General features: G+C 39.4%; 1 protein-coding gene across 1 annotated transcript in view; it reads left to right on the top strand.

The window, feature by feature from the left end:
* Window positions 1-15,746, top strand: part of SAMD3 (sterile alpha motif domain containing 3) — a 43,319-nt gene that overhangs the window by 22,234 nt on the left and 5,339 nt on the right. Inside the window, exons 7-8 of the mRNA XM_029224216.1 lie at window positions 1,812-1,979; window positions 13,264-13,464. Coding sequence (XP_029080049.1) covers window positions 1,812-1,979; window positions 13,264-13,464 — 369 coding nt within the window. The remainder of the gene's footprint in view (window positions 1-1,811; window positions 1,980-13,263; window positions 13,465-15,746) is intronic.

The raw sequence follows: 15,746 nt of genomic DNA, 5'->3' as shown, positions 1-15,746 counted from the left end.
AATCTAAGTGCCAGACACTGGACTAACATGATCTCAGTGGCATTGCCATTTGCCTGAGCTCATAAGATATGCCCAAAGTCACCCAGTGACTTAACCCATCTAGTGGCCAAGACTAGGAGGCAAATATGGGCCTGTGTAGCTACAAATGGCCATTTCTTTCCCTGCACCCACTCTTGGGCCTATTCAAGTGCATGGCATTGCAGGGAAGATGAGGGGCTGAAAAGAAGCCTTGAGGCTCAGGTTTGGCCACTCCTCACACAGTGAAATACTTACCAAGCAAGTCCAAGACTCAGAGTCTTGCTTCTAGTCTGTTGCTCAGCACCTGGATCCATGTACTTCACAGAGGACAGACACAAGGCATCTAGTGTTTATAGTTTCCAAGATGCACCAAGCACTGTGCTGGGTTTGGTGAGCAAAGTAGACTCAAGACCTTCTTCATGTGCTCACAGCCTAGGAGAAGGAAAGAATGGAAGGAAGGAAGAAAGGAAGGGGAAATTTGAATAGAGGAAGAATGAAAAGAACAAAAAAGAAAAGAAACAAAATCATCACATAGATGAGGGTAAACTACCAGTGTGATAAGTGTTGACAAGGAAAGGTGAGCCTGAAAACCAAGGGAAGTGAACTGTTAGGGAGGCTGTAAGGGAGTGATGGCTGAGCTGAGATCTGGAAACAGAGCAAGCTTTACCTAGATACCAGCAGGGTAGGCGAGGAGAGGGACAGAGCTTTTCAGGCCAAAACCAAAGGCCCAGCAGAGGGAAAGAATGTTGGCAGTGTTGGTGTGTTGAGGAAGAAGCCCAGGTGTGTCCCCAAGTTGTTAAACATGTCTCTGGCCTTCCAAGCTGTCCACACGCCAGACAGATTCTCCCAGAGCACAGTCTGACCATCCACACTTCCCACTCAATGTGGCCTAAGAGGACTTCCTAACCCAGCTCTGCAGCCACTTTCTACAAAGCTTTAAAGGATACAGACATCTGGGCTCCTCTCAGACCTGCTGAAGCAGAATCTCTAGAGTCTGGGTAAGCAGCATCAGCATCGCCCCTCGGGAACTTGGAAGAAATGCAGATCCTCAGCCCTGCTCCTGACCTACTGAATTAGAGGCTCTGAGGGTAGGACCCAGCAACCTGTGTTTTAACAGATCCTCCAAGAATTGTGAGAACCATTGCTCTAGAAGAGAACATCTCTGTCCACAGAGAGGGGTTTGAAAGGATCTGGTTCCAGATTACCTTTGGGGTAACCATGCCCTTCAGGATGGGGCTGACTTCTCTCTTTTCTACGTCTTCTACCCTTCCGCCTCTTGAGCTCTCTGTTCCTGCCATGCACAGCTCTTGGCAGTTCCCCAAATGGCACCGTCTCTTCCTCTCCTCTGTCGCACAGGCTGCTCCATCTGATGATGCATTTAAAGAAAGCGTGTCGGTCCACACATGCATGAGCCAGTATCCGTTCTTTTCTAGAATCCAACAGGAAAGTGGAGTGCATTGTGGAGACACTAGAGTGGAAGGTATCCAATTTTAGGAATTAGGAAATCTAGACTCAAGAGCTAGTATATTTAGCTATATGACATTGTATATAACTACACACATACACACACACACATATATAGCTATGTACTATACAAAATATCAATATATGTATATATTTATAGTGTTACCACAAGATTATTGTGAGGATAAATAGAAGAACAGATATATTATTTCTATTACAGTGATGGGAAAATAATTTCAAGCCCAAAGGTGGTAGACAAAGATTTTGTTTATATAGGATTATTCCAATCTCTTTGAAGATTAACTGCCCTGTTTTATAATTTTACACAGTTTTTATGGAAACGAGCCCTCAAAGATCGTTTTAAATATGTTCGAAGACCCATAGAAGATGATGAACAAGTGATGAGAAATAAGTGTAAATTTGGACACCGAAGAGGCCAGACAAGGAAATCTCTCGCTGATATAAGATTTGATGAAATTAAAATTGTCCAGATAAAAGTAAGTTTGAATCTTTAATTGTTCTGACAATGTATTGGTTGGTTGATTGATTAAGGGATAATAAATACTAGCGTTTAAAAGAATTAAAATAAAATATCCTTTTGAAAATTTGAGGTGTGGGTCAGAAACCAAAAAAAAAAAATCTGTTTTGTTTTTGTGAATGAGAATATTTCCAAAAGAGGACTTCCAAAAATGGAGCAGAGAGTGTTATTGAACATCGCAAGTTTATTCTTTCACAATCTTCAAAAAACCTGGAGAAACCCTAAAGTTCTGGATCTTTGAATAATTTCTTTTCCTCTCATCCTAAAATGTATCCTGTATTCTTGCTGTTCTTATTGCTACAGAAAGTGTTTTTGATACTCATATTGTAGGGGTCAAGTTGCTTCTGGTTTCAAGGTTTCAGGGTGGAAGCTAATCCACATGCATGGGTCCAAAACCCCATACTGTTCTCGCTGTGTACAGAGGCGGCCATGAGGAGCTACAGGCAAAGGGCCCCAGGCAGGGCCTGGAGATTCCTCCCTCTGCAGTGGGTTTGCTGTACATACTGTTCACGTGGGTCCTAATTATCTGAAATTCTATAAATATTCCTTATCTACCTCACAGCCCCCAAGTGTTCTCAGAAACAAAAATGTCCCCTGCTAATAAAGTAGATTGAGCTCCTTAGGAAGGATGTCCAAACTATCAAGTTATAGAAGCTAAAACTCATGTCCTTCCCAAAATCTATTTTCACATCAATTGAACATGAATATGTAAATATAATTTTTCACTACAGACACATTTATGTTAGTGAATGTACTTGGTGTAAATATTCTGTTTTCTTCTTCAGCTGGTATAGTTATTTGATATTAATAGAGCAACCTGTCAGATCATCTCAATTTTATTATCACTACTTACAAGCACCAGGGGACGGGAATATTTTTTAACATATTTTGTAAACCGTTCATCCCAACATTAGAAGTAAGAAAAATTTTAGATGAAGGAGTATTTTGAAATACCTTATTGGGACATCCCTGGTGGTCCAGTGGCTAAGACTCCACACTCCAATGCAGGGGGCCCGGGTTCAATCCCTGGTCAAGGAACTAGATCCCACATGCCGCAGATAAGAGTTCGCATGCCGCAACTAAAAGATCCAAATAAATACATAAAAAGAAATACCTTATTATAGTTTTTTTATATAATTTTATATATAATTACAAAATCAAAGAGATTTTCAAATGATAGCCAGTTAAGATAATATAATTTTATGCCTGCTCGTTGATGAAAAGACAAGACAGATGAAAGTTACCTAAATTTAGTGTAATTTTATAGAAACTTCAAGTGCAATATTCCAATTATAAACTAAAATCATGATAAGATAGAATTACGTTCATTTAAAAATATGTTTTATATTCTTAAGATAAAAAGCCACTTTGTAAAGGAACATAATTATATTGTGCATATTTTCAAAATATGTGATTTTCCATATACTACAAATGGAGTTCCTTTATAAATGAATTAAAATTTTACAAATTCAGTTTTCTTTCTTTCCCACCACATCCCACCAAAATTGATGCACGTCCCACCAAAATTCATTGGAATGGATGAATGGTAAAATCGGAAAAGTAGCACTTATCCCCAGCAAGGGTGAGCCCAGGGGGTCACAGGCCACCCTGAGGGACACAGGCTAAATGGCAGCTCCTCTCCTATGTTGACACATCATCACTGACCCAGTTTGTACAATCATCTTTCCGTTCTTTCTCAAAACCACCTCAATTCTTCATGTAACTACACCTTTTGTTGTTCCTATCTTGGTGTCTCGCAGACGTGCCAGAATTCTAAATTAAATCCTACTAAGGCCCATGCAGGGGTCTTTGCTGCAAAAAGAACAGGGATTGAATGTACCAGGGCCCGAGATGAGTTAAGTTGCAACAGAATTTAGTTTTGACCTTCCTGCCAACTGGGGCAAAAAGAGGTCCTTGTTCACATCTGAAGAGGCAACATTTTTCCTGCCAAGCAAATCTAATTCGTAAGGATTTACTTTCCTCCTTCTTACAAATGGAGCTACAAATTGCTGATTCTTTTAAACACTGTAGCATCCCTGTTTATGACCTCATGTTCTGTAAAGCCAAAAGCTTTACAGGATGGAGAAAATTTTGCACTAGAATATTACATTACAGTGTGTTTCTGTGTTTTGTACCCTCCATGGTGACTAAGCAAATGGAAAAACACTAAGAAGAGTAGAGGGACAAGTCCATTGAATATACCACTTATCTCATGGGATTTTAGACTTCAGATGAATTGCCTAAATTATTTTGGGCTTCATTTTGAATTTCTGATAGCCCCTTTTTAATGTCTTTATGATTTCTGAAAATTAAAGATAGTTGGATTAAGATACACTGTGACAACTTTTCACATCTTTTAAAATTTCTTGACTGGGCACAGCATTTCCATAATGTAGAAAAAAAGTTATCTCCTGTGCTGTAGAGATGGAAAATATTGATGCAGGCAAGAAGCCAGGAGGCAGGCCGTCCCCTCAAAGGCAGGGAAGTGGGTTTGGCTAAACTGGAGGAAGGTTTTGGGAAGGAGTAAGGCAGAGGAAGAGATTTTTCATTTGTTTTGTTTCTGTTGTTTGTCCTTTGGTGGTTGGAAGGAATTTACCAAAGAACTGATGGTAGGTGCCTCAGCGAAGGACAGTGTGTTCTTAGTCCTGTCACGTGGGCTTCTGCAGATAACCAAGCAGCTGCAGAATTTGTGTGAGTTTGAGCCTAGGTCACAGATGTTTTGTTCCCACCCCTCCTCCTCCCTCAGTCTCCAAGGTCAGCGTGGCACTGCTTAAACTGTGCTACAAAACCCAAAGCTTCAGCAGCATCAAAGCATCCACCCGTGAGTCTTAAAAATGCCTGGGTTCCTCATACTCTGCTCTTAAAAAAACTTACAACCATGGTATGCAGATGGCTATACTTGTCAGAATACCAGACTGTTTCCGGATCAGTCCTACAAAATACTGGTTTTAAATGCAATGTTTAAAAATCTTTTGCCAACCTTACGGCCTCATGTCACTGCTGCTTGTAAATCATGCTGTCAAATGCAACATAAGTGACATTGCTTCTTATGCATCTGACTTTTAGCTTTAGCTCCAAGCAACTTGTAGCCCTGTGAATTGATAAATCTGTTTCCTTTGCTTAATTGCCTTTTATTATACTTCTTCTAGTATTTATAAATGGAGACATAATTAGATTCTCAAAACAGAATTAACTGAGTAATTTCTTTTTTTATTGAAGTATAGTTGATTTACAGTGTTTCAGGTGTACAGCAAAATGATTGTTATATATATATACACACATATATATATGTTCTTTTTCAGTTTCTTTTCCACTATAGTTTATTACAAGCTATTGAATATAGTTCCCTGTGCTATACAGTAGGTCCTTGTTTACCTATTTTATATATAGTAGTGTGTATTTGTTAAACTCCTAATTTATCCCTCCCCCACCCCCTTTCCCCTTTGGTAACCATAAGTTTGTTTTCTATATCTGTGAGTCTATTTCTGTCTTGTTAATAAGTTCATTTGTATCTTAACTGAGTAATTTCTTAAGTTGCTGAAAACATTGTCCTGTTTAAATGATGAAGACACACTGGTTTTAAAAGCTTACAGGAATTGTATGGAGCTGCATGCAGAGTAGTGGAATTAACTTTGTACTGTATTATTTTTGTGCAAAACCTCAGGTGTTAAAGTTGAGTGAATCAAACTCCTCACCTCATGGCACATTACTGTCATTGTTCTGTGCCAGGCCTTTCTCTTGTTCTATTCGCTTTTTTTTTTTTTTTTTTTTTTTTTGCGGTACGCGGGCCTCTCACTGTCGTGGCCTCTCCCGTTGTGGAGCACAGGCTCCGGACGCGCAGGCTCAGCGGCCATGGCTCACGGGCCCAGCCGCTCCGCGGCATGTGGGATCCTCCCGGACCGGGGCACGAACCCGCGTCCCCTGCATCGGCAGGCGGACTCTCAACCACTGCGCCACCAGGGAAGCCCTATTCACTTCTTTTTGTGCTCGTTCTTCTCTGCCCTCTTCCCCACCTCTGCTCTTGAGCAGTCCTTCTATTGTGTTTCATCTGTATCTTCTTGTTTGTAAGGTGTTCTAAAATGTGTACTATGATTTTGGGTTTATACATATTTGACCCAGTGAAAATGGTGCTCTGTACCTCATTCGTGTTTCACTTTTTCACCGACACTCTTTAAGACTCATTCGTGTTACTATGTATATTTCTAGCCCATGATTGTAACGATTATTACAAGCCCTTTGCCTCAAGCCCCTCAACGGATTGTACTGCAGAGAATGCCATTATACCTGTCTGGTTATGGACTCACCTGTGTGTTATTCCTTTGGCTTGTCCACCAAGAAGTGGAACTGATGGGGCAGAGGGCATGCATGTAGTTAATCTGACCAATTACTTTCTAGAATGATTTTGTTAGTCTCACTCCCATAATACTGCATGTCCTTGTCTTCCTGCCATTGCTTGGCACTAGCCAGCCTTGTGAGTTTTGCCAAGTCTAATAGGTATAAAGGGCAATCTGATTCTTGTGATTGCATTTCCCTTGATAACTAATGAGTCTGAGCATCTCTTCATGTGTTTGTTAGACTTTTGAGTTTCTTCTTTTAGAAAATTACCTCTTTAGATCCATTGCCCAGTTTTTAATGGGTTGGCATCTTTTTCTTGTTAATTTGTAGGAGGCAGTCCTTCCCATGCCCTAAGTCACAGAGATATTCTCCTACTCTTTCTCTTATTAAGTTTATAGTTTGCATTTTCATGTTTAGATCTTTAAGTCATCTGGAGTCTGTCTTTGTATATGCTATTAAGTAAGGCTATCCATAGGGTGAGTTGCTCTTACAACAACAATTACTAAACAATCAATCCATCCTTTTTTGATTTGTTTATGGTGGTACTTTTATTGTATGTTAAGTTCCCCCAAAAGACTTGGGTGTGTTCTGGGCACTGTCCCTTATTCCACTGGTCTCTCAGTCTACTCTTATGCCATTGTCACATTACATTTGATTACTTAGTATCACTTAGCACTTAGTGTACAGACATTTCTGGGGTGGTTCACCCTCATTTTCTGGAATAAGGGGAAGGACAGGGGGTCCTTGTCTCAAGAACCAACCCTGGGACTCCTTTGTAGCACCTGCCTTCTCATAGGAGAACTAGAGCCTGGCCTAGGGGTGCTGAGCTCAGGTGGGAGGGTAGGACCAAAGGAAGGTTCCGAGCATCTGCCAGGGCAAGGAGCACCAGGATAAGCTCTGTCTTGCCCTTGTGGAAAGCCTGCTGTGGCAGGATGGAGATGGCCTGTGGAGGCATCCTGCTCCTGTCATCCTGACCCTGGGGTGGGGTGGGGATGGCAGCCGGTTGACGTAGGGCCCTGGACCCTGATCTTCACACTCACCCAGCCTGATGCACATCATTTCTCAGAAATCTCTCCATCCAGAGGATTCCTTGGTGGTCCCTTTGGGCCTCTGCTAACTCCTAATTTATCCCTCCCCCCCCCCATGCCCCATTTGAAACATCAGGATGCAAACATACTTTGAAATGCTTAAACTCATCTTCAATGCTTTTTGACTAATGTACGCATTTTCTTTTCTTAAGTTATTGAGGTTTCTTTCAGCCAGTAGAGGCTTCGACTTACTACCGTAAACTTTTCACTCTTGGGATATAAGCTGACTTTAATAATAGTCATTGCTTCTTTCAAATTTTTCGGATAAAAACCTGGCTTGAATCTTTCATGTGTCCAGTCCTTCACATTTATGCCTGATCTTTTCATCCACTTTGAAAAGATTCTCCTCTGTCTTTATGGAGTAGATTAACTCTGACATGGGTATTTGGTGAACATTTATTTTGGTTTCTTGAAGCAGTACAGGAAGGACTTTGAATTTTCCACAGGGGCTTTTGCTTTTCTCTCTTTCTTTTTTTTTTTTTTTCCTAATTGCAATGAAGTTCTCTCAGTTTGGAGGCTATTAATGTGATCTTGAAGTGCACAGATTATTTTATCTTTATCAGTTAATGTAGTCTATATTTTGGTTTTTGTAAAGAGTTTTAAGTAAATAATTTAATCCTATCAATCAGTTTCTTCAAAATTCCTTTTGATATCATCTTCTTGGAGGTTTTCATTTCATGCATGATTTATTACATCCAGCTTCAAGTTCTTACAATCCATGCCTTCTCCAGGAATAGCAGTCACTCTAGTCTTCCAGTTCCTTGTTTACCATCTGTTTAGTGGCTCTATTCATTATTGAAAGTGACATATTAAAATCTCCAGCTACTATTATTACTGAATTGTCTCTTTCTCCCTTCCATTCTATCAGTTTTTGCCACATGACTTTGGGGATGCCGTTGCTAGGTGTATATAAGTTTATAATTGTTATATCTTCCTAATGGATTGGCCCTCTTCCCATTATAAAATGTCTTCCTTTGTCTCTAGGAACGATTTTTGTCTTAAAATTTATTTTGTTGCATATTAGTATAGCTGTTCTGTCTCTCGGTTACTGCTTACTGGTATATCTTTTCCCATCTTTTTACTTTCAATCTACTTATGTCTTTGAATCTAAAGTGTGTCTCTAGTAGACAGTATATATCTAGATCATTTTTTTAAAATCCATTTTGTCAGTTATCTAATGTGATTACTGGTAAGTTAGGATTTATGTCTGCTATTTGTTTTCTATATGTCATCTTTTTCTTGTTACTTTATTCCTTAATTACTGCCTTATTTTGTGTTAAGTAAATATTTTCTAGTGTATTAATTTAATTTCCCTATTGTTTCTTTTAGTAAATAAACATTCATAGTTATTTCCTTAGTGGTTGCCCTGGGAATTACAACTAACATCTTGATTTATAATAATCTAGTTTGGATTAATATCCATTTAATTATAACAGCATATAAAAACTTTGCCCCTGTATAACTACACTTGTCTTCCTTTTATACCCTGTATGCCCATCAACACAGAATTTATAACTCTTGCTTCATGCAATTGTTTTTAAAACAAGATGGGAGAAAGAAGGAGTTACAACCTGAAAATACATTGATACTGTCTTTTGTACTTACCTATGTAGTGACCTTTACCAGTGCTCTGTTTTTTTCTTGTGGATTTGAGTTACAGTCAATGTTCTTCCATTTTAGCTTGAAAGACCATCTTTAGCATTTCTGGTAGGCAGATCTGCTAGTGATCAATCCTCTCACTTTTTATTTATCTGCGAATGTCTTAAATCTCTCCTTCGTATTTGAAGGATTTATTGCTAGACATAGAATTCATCTAGGGAATTGATTTCTGGTTTGAGAATTGGGTGTTCCAGTGTTCAATTATTATGGTTTTGGCTATAGCTACCAGAAAACCCTGTCTGAAATTGGCTAAAACTATAAGGAGAGCTATGCTCTCATATAGTAAGAAACGCAGAGGTGGATATGATTGCTGCTCACCAATTTAATCAGCTCATCTTCTCCAGACAATCAGCATGTTGGTACATCTCCACTCCCTTGAAGTGAGATGCGGCCATGAGACTGACTGATCAATGGAATGTGAGAAGAAATGTCAAGCGCATTGAAGATCCAGTATGAAGTGCCCCATCTTTCCCCTTTCTTTTGCAATGATGACTGATATTCTAGATGGTGGAGCCAGTTTCTTGGGTGAAGAGGATGAGAAGCTGGGCCCCGAGAGGGACGTTCACATGAGTGATAAACGTCTGTTGCTCTGACGTTTGGGGGTTGTTAGATAGAGCAGCAGCATCTTGCCTATCTTGAGTAATACCAGCGGCTCCAAGTACAGCACGTCAGGCTTTGGATCCACATCTCAGTGATTCTCCTGTTCCAGGGCAGGCTTCATCAAGTGATGGAGTATTATGGACTTTTCTCAGAGTCTGAAACATGAAGAAAACACAATATTTTGCCCGATTCTGATGTGAAATATCTTATCAAACATATACTGGGAATGTTGCAGCAGTTTCTGTAGAGGGGTTAATTTATGCTTTTTTTTAAAACTTATGCTATATCTAGGACAGGAACACAGGGATTTAATAAGTGATTGTGGGGTGTCCTTGCATCCAAAGTCCTCCAGACTTTTGGTAAATAAATAAATAGATAGATAAATAAACAAACTGCCGGGTGTTAAATTACTAACACTATACTTACACAGTAGCCCCCCGCCCCCAACATCCACAGTTTCGCTTTCTGGGGTTTCAGTTACCTTCAGTCGACTGTGTTCTGAAAATATTAAATGGAAAGTTCTAGAAATAAACAATTTATAAGTTTTAAGTTGAGAGAGAGACCACATTCACATAACTTTTATTACAGTGTATTGTTATAATTGTTCTGTTTTATTATTATTGTTGTTAATCTCTTACTGTGCCTAATTTGTAAATTAAACTTTTATCATAGGTACGTATTAAGGGAAAAACATAGTATATATAAGGTTCGGTGCCATCTGTGGTTTCAGGCTTCCACTGGGGCTCTTGGAACGTATCCCCCGCAGATAAGTAGGGGGCTACTGTAATTCATTTCTCTCTAAAAATACAATGGAATTGAAAGTCATGCAAAAGCTGCTTAGTCAATGCTAAGGACATACACTAGGTTTCTTTTAATTTCTTTTAGGGCATTTACTGTTTGTTTCTTACTGCACCTGACATAATGATTTATTGTATAAATACTAATCATTTTTGCAGCCTTTTCCACAGATGTTTCTCTCATGGTGCAAAACTGAACAAGAAGCAAAAGTTGAAGAAAAGTGTTCACAGTTAATTGCATTCTGGATATAATGCAATTACTGCCATCAGCAGGTGGCACATTTGCTAATACTGTGAAGTTTTACAAGTCAGCCGTGCACTTGGAAACACGGGGCAAAGTCAAAGCAGTTTCCCTGCTGATTGACTAAGACACGTGACTGAATGTTAAGGAAAGAGACTGTTCAAGTTACACAGGGAAACATCGTTTCCGATGACAATAGAAGTGGAAACAGGGATGACTGGAATTTGGTATGAAGAAAACTCTAGCATCTAACACAGCACTGTTCAATAAAAATATAATACAAACCACAGATAAAATTTAAGGTTTCCTAGTAGCCACATTAAAAAAACGTAAAAAGAAGCAGGCGGAATTATAACATTAAGAGTATAGTTTACTTATCCCAGTATTATCATTTCAACATGTAATCATTATGAAAAATTGTTAATGAGATGTTTTATATTCTTTTTTTGCATCCTAAGTCTTTGAAATTCAGCGTTGCCAGCACACATCTTAATTTGGTCTAGCCACAGTTCAAATGCTCCATAGCCATATGTGGCTAGTGGCTTTTAGACCGGATAACTCAGATAAATACCCCCTTAGAGGAATTAGAGGGTTAAATGACACTCTCTGGGGAACACCATAGTTAGCAGGGAGCATGACCAGTTACTAATGTCAAACCCTTGTTGCATTTCTGGGGTAGATCCAAGTTAGTTGTTCCTTGTTCCTAATATTTGCAACTTTCTTCATGAATGAGATTGACCTGTAATTATCCTCTCTCATACAGTTCTTTCAGGTTTGGGAATCAATGTCGTAGACATAGAGGCTTCATAGAATGGGTTGGAATTCTTCATAGAATTTCTTTTTTTTTCTTTTTTTTTTGACTCCCTGAAAAAATTTGTGTAAATTTGGTATGCCCTCTGTTTTGAAAGTTTAGTAGAATTTGTCTATGAAAACTTCAGGTCTTGGTATTTTCTTTGTGGAAAGACTTTTGTCTTCTAATTAAATTTATGTAAGGTTCTAGGAATTTCTTCTTAGTCTGTTTGTATATTTTTCTAGGAATTTGTTCACTTGGTCTATGTCTTGCTAATCATCCTATGTTCACAGATAGTGGATCTACCTGACGCTTTCCTAAAATGCTTGTAAAAGTCTTGATACAGGAGCCTTTTAGGCTCTTTACCATTTTTCCATCTTTTACAGGTAACATCTGCTCACATTCTGGTCAGCTAGACAGTTTGTCAACTTGTTGATTCAAGTGTAGCTCAGCCAAATGTCCACTCAACTAACTTTTCTAGAAAGATTTTTTTCTTGTCTTCTCAAAGCCTGTTGATTATCTTAGATTTTTTTTTAAACTACATTTATTTATTTATTTATTTATTTATGGCTGCATTGGGTCTTGCTGCACGTGGGCTTTCTCTAGCCACGGTGAGCTGGGGCTACTCTTCATTGCGTGCATGGGCTTCTCATTGCGGCGGCTTCTCTTGTTGTGGAGCACGGGCTCTAGGTGCACGGGCTTCAGTAGTTGCGGCTCGTGGGCAGTAGGTGCGACTGCGCCACCAGGGGAGTCCCTACCTTAGATTTTTAATGAGAATATGTGAGGTACTTTTAGCCACCCCACCCCATCCAGTGTACCCAAATGCATAGCGAATATAATTGACAGCTTCATGATTCAGCATCGCAAAATACCCACCATAATTATTTTGAATTTGGATTATATGGCATGGTACTGCAGCCCTAAAAAAGCATTTAAAAGGAAAAATACAAGCAATAACAATAACAAAAACTTAATTTAAAACCTTTTATCTCTTCTTAATATTTTGTCTTCTAAAATTTAAATGCATAGGAATAAATGACATTTCTATTCAGTGTGAACATTCCGGGTAATCTAGGTTTCCACGTAAAAAGTTATGTAGGAAATGAAATAACTCCTAGATCTTTCAAGAGAACAGATTATGGGACTTCCCTGGTGGTGCAGTGGTTAAGAATCCACCTGCCAATGCAGGGGACACGGGTTCGAGCCCTGGTCTGGGAAGATCCCACATGCCGCGGAGCAAATAAGCCCGTGCACCACAACTACTGAGCCTGCGCTCTAGAGCTCGCGAGCCACAGCTACTGAAGCCCATGTGCCACAACTACTGAAGCCCGTGCACGTAGAAGCCAGTGGTCCGCAGCAAGAGAAGCCACCGCAATGAGAAGCCCACCCACCGCAACGAAGAGTAGCCCCTGCTCTCAGCAACTAGAGAAAACCCGCGTGCAGCAGCAAAGACCCAATGCAGCCAAAAATTAAATAAATGAACAAATAAATAAAAATTTTAAAAAAGAGAACAGATTATAATTCCAGAGTCAGTAATTAACTCTTTGATTTGTTCACAGCATCAAAGACATTTGTTAACCACATTCAAAGCCAAGCATAATGCTACATAGTAGTGCTCACCACATGAGTGAATCGTTGAGTGTGTCATAACAGCCCATAATTCAGGTTTTCATGAAGCATTAAACTGCCACTTGAAACATGGAACATATTAATATTTTGAAAATATTTTGTAGGAGGAAGCTGGTTGTTTAGATTATGATGTAGATGAACATATTAACTGGTTCCAGCAAGAATATGTGAAAACAGAAAAGGACTGGAGTGAAATTGATAAGAGGATGAGCCAGACTTTGGAAATAAGAAGAAAGTTGATCGGCAGCAGAACACCTCTCAAGGACATTCTTAAAATGTTTCCTTTCCTGAAGTGCCCCTATCAGGTATTTTTATTTGCTTATAATAGTCTGATTATAATGTCCAAACTGATTTTTGTCTCTTTTCTCTTGGAGCGGTAGCAAGACTATGCAGCAAGATGGTGCTTATGAATCTCAGGAGAATGCGCGAGGCCCAAGGGGTACAACTAGGACCATTTGGTAAAAATTTCTGGAATCATTTTCTGATAACACACACTGGCTGCCTTCAGCTTTGAAGAGTTCTCCATCACAGGACACATTGTGGAGGCAGGGGCACCACTACTTTGGGGTATTTTGACAGTGGGCAACATTTTCCCTTTGCATGCATTTAGACAATCAAGATAGTTTATGAGATAACTGTTTGCATGCAACATTACTCAAAATCTATTTCCTTTATGATCCCAAATCATTTCATAAAGTGGTCTTAAAATATACAAAGTTTATGGGTAAATCAGACACCCTGCCATTTAGTTTATTTAAGGTGGACATTAAAGGGTCCTGTTACAATTTTAGTGTAATTTTGGCTGTAGCATATAATGAAAGACTCTTCAGTGTTTTTATCTGAGAATACATTTCATGGAGGAATTCTGTAGGTGCAGTCAACCAAACTGGAAATGAAAAGTTTTACAGACTTTTCTTCTTCCAAAAGAAACTGAAATAAGAATTTGCCTGCATGCTTTATTTTAATAATAATGTCTATAGCAAACATCTGAGTGTTTGCTACATAGCAGCTATGTTCTCAGTGCTTTACATGGATTATTTTATTTAATTTTTTCTCAGCAACCCTACCTTATTTATTGCTTGCTTTCTCCTTAATCTTTGGGTTGCTAGGAACAGTAATATACGGTAGCCTCTAGCTGTTAGAAGAGTATGCCAGATTGACACACGTACAAAATATACTTTTAAAGCGAAAAACTGTTAAACTGATAGCCTATAAAGTCTTTAAGGAGCATGTCCTAAACATTGTAGTAGTTCCCAAAGTACCTAGCAGAGTACTGTGTGTAAAATACAAATGAAGTATTGATTTTTTTGAATGCTGGATGAGTTAGTAGATGGTTGGTGTCTTAGTCCAATTTAGCTGCTGTAAACAAAAATACCATCGACTGAGTAGCTTATAAAGAATTGAAATTTATTTCTCCCAGTTCTGGAGTCGGGAAAGTTCAAGATCAAGGTACCTTCAGATTTAGTGTCTGGTGAGAGTCCACTTTCTGGTTCATGGATGGTGCTTCTTAGCTGTAACTTCATATGGCTGAAGGGCAAGCTAGCTCTCTGGGGGCTTTTGTATAAGGGCACTAACCCCATTTATGAGGACTCTGCCCTCATGACCTAAGCACCTCCCAAAGACCTCATCGCCTAATACCATCACACTGCTAGGTTTCAACATATGAATTTGGTGGGGGACACAAACATTTGGTGGGGGACACAAACCAAGGGCACTCTTGGTCCCCTTCATGTATTTTCCCCATTCCCCACTTACAACAGTGGTTGGTAAGGCTGCTCTGGTCACTGATGTTGCAACCTTTGAGGTTTTCACTGGACTGCAGCCTACAAAGTTTTAGTGATTAAACCAGATGAGCTATGGTTCAGTGGCCTTTCAAAGAACTATAGTTGCTAGTAAATCTGGGGTTCATTATAGCTCTAATGAAGAGTAGAGACATTTCAGACCTAAGGCTGTATCTCTCCTGCTTTAAGTCTCCCATTGTGGCATCTGTAAGTCTTTTCTTCCTATTCCCTCAGGTATTTCACCCTTTATATTCAAAATGTGGATTGGGGTATAGTTTTGGTAATGGCTGTACTTACTGAATAAAGTTGCCCTATTTATTGTTGTAAAAAAAAGGATTAAACATTTTAGGCTTCTTCAGGAAGTACGTCCCTAACTCAGCCTTGGGTAGCTAGCTGGGATTAACAATTCATAATGTCCTTGTGGCGCTTCTGAAAATAAAAGCAAGTTTGACCTTGCTTACAAATACCCAGTTAACAAACAATCCCTATAGTAGGACAGCTGCCTCTGCTTCAGACCTCCCACATCACCTGTTCGTTTCTACGACCAGTGTGAAAACACTTGGCGCTTAGGGAGCTTGTGGACGCAGGTTGGTTGAAGAGAAGCAGCCAGTGTGGGAGGCTGGTCCCAGGACCCTCAATTACCACCTGTACTCATCAGTGTCCTCCTCTCAAAAAACTTTCTCTCAACAGAAAATTTAAAAATTTAAACTTTTAAAACGTACTTCATGAGAGTAGAACATTATCAACTAGGAATTTGTTACTGGGACCTAGTGGATGTGGCACAAGACAAGTAAGAAAAGTTGAAG

This window comes from Monodon monoceros, unplaced genomic scaffold (genome assembly GCF_005190385.1).
Source record: "Monodon monoceros isolate NGI ecotype Baffin Bay Population unplaced genomic scaffold, NGI_Narwhal_1 Super_Scaffold_15, whole genome shotgun sequence".
Lineage (NCBI taxonomy): Eukaryota > Metazoa > Chordata > Mammalia > Artiodactyla > Monodontidae > Monodon > Monodon monoceros.
The sequence above is the reverse complement of the archived record's forward strand: the minus strand, read 5'-3'. Positions and strand labels throughout refer to the sequence as shown.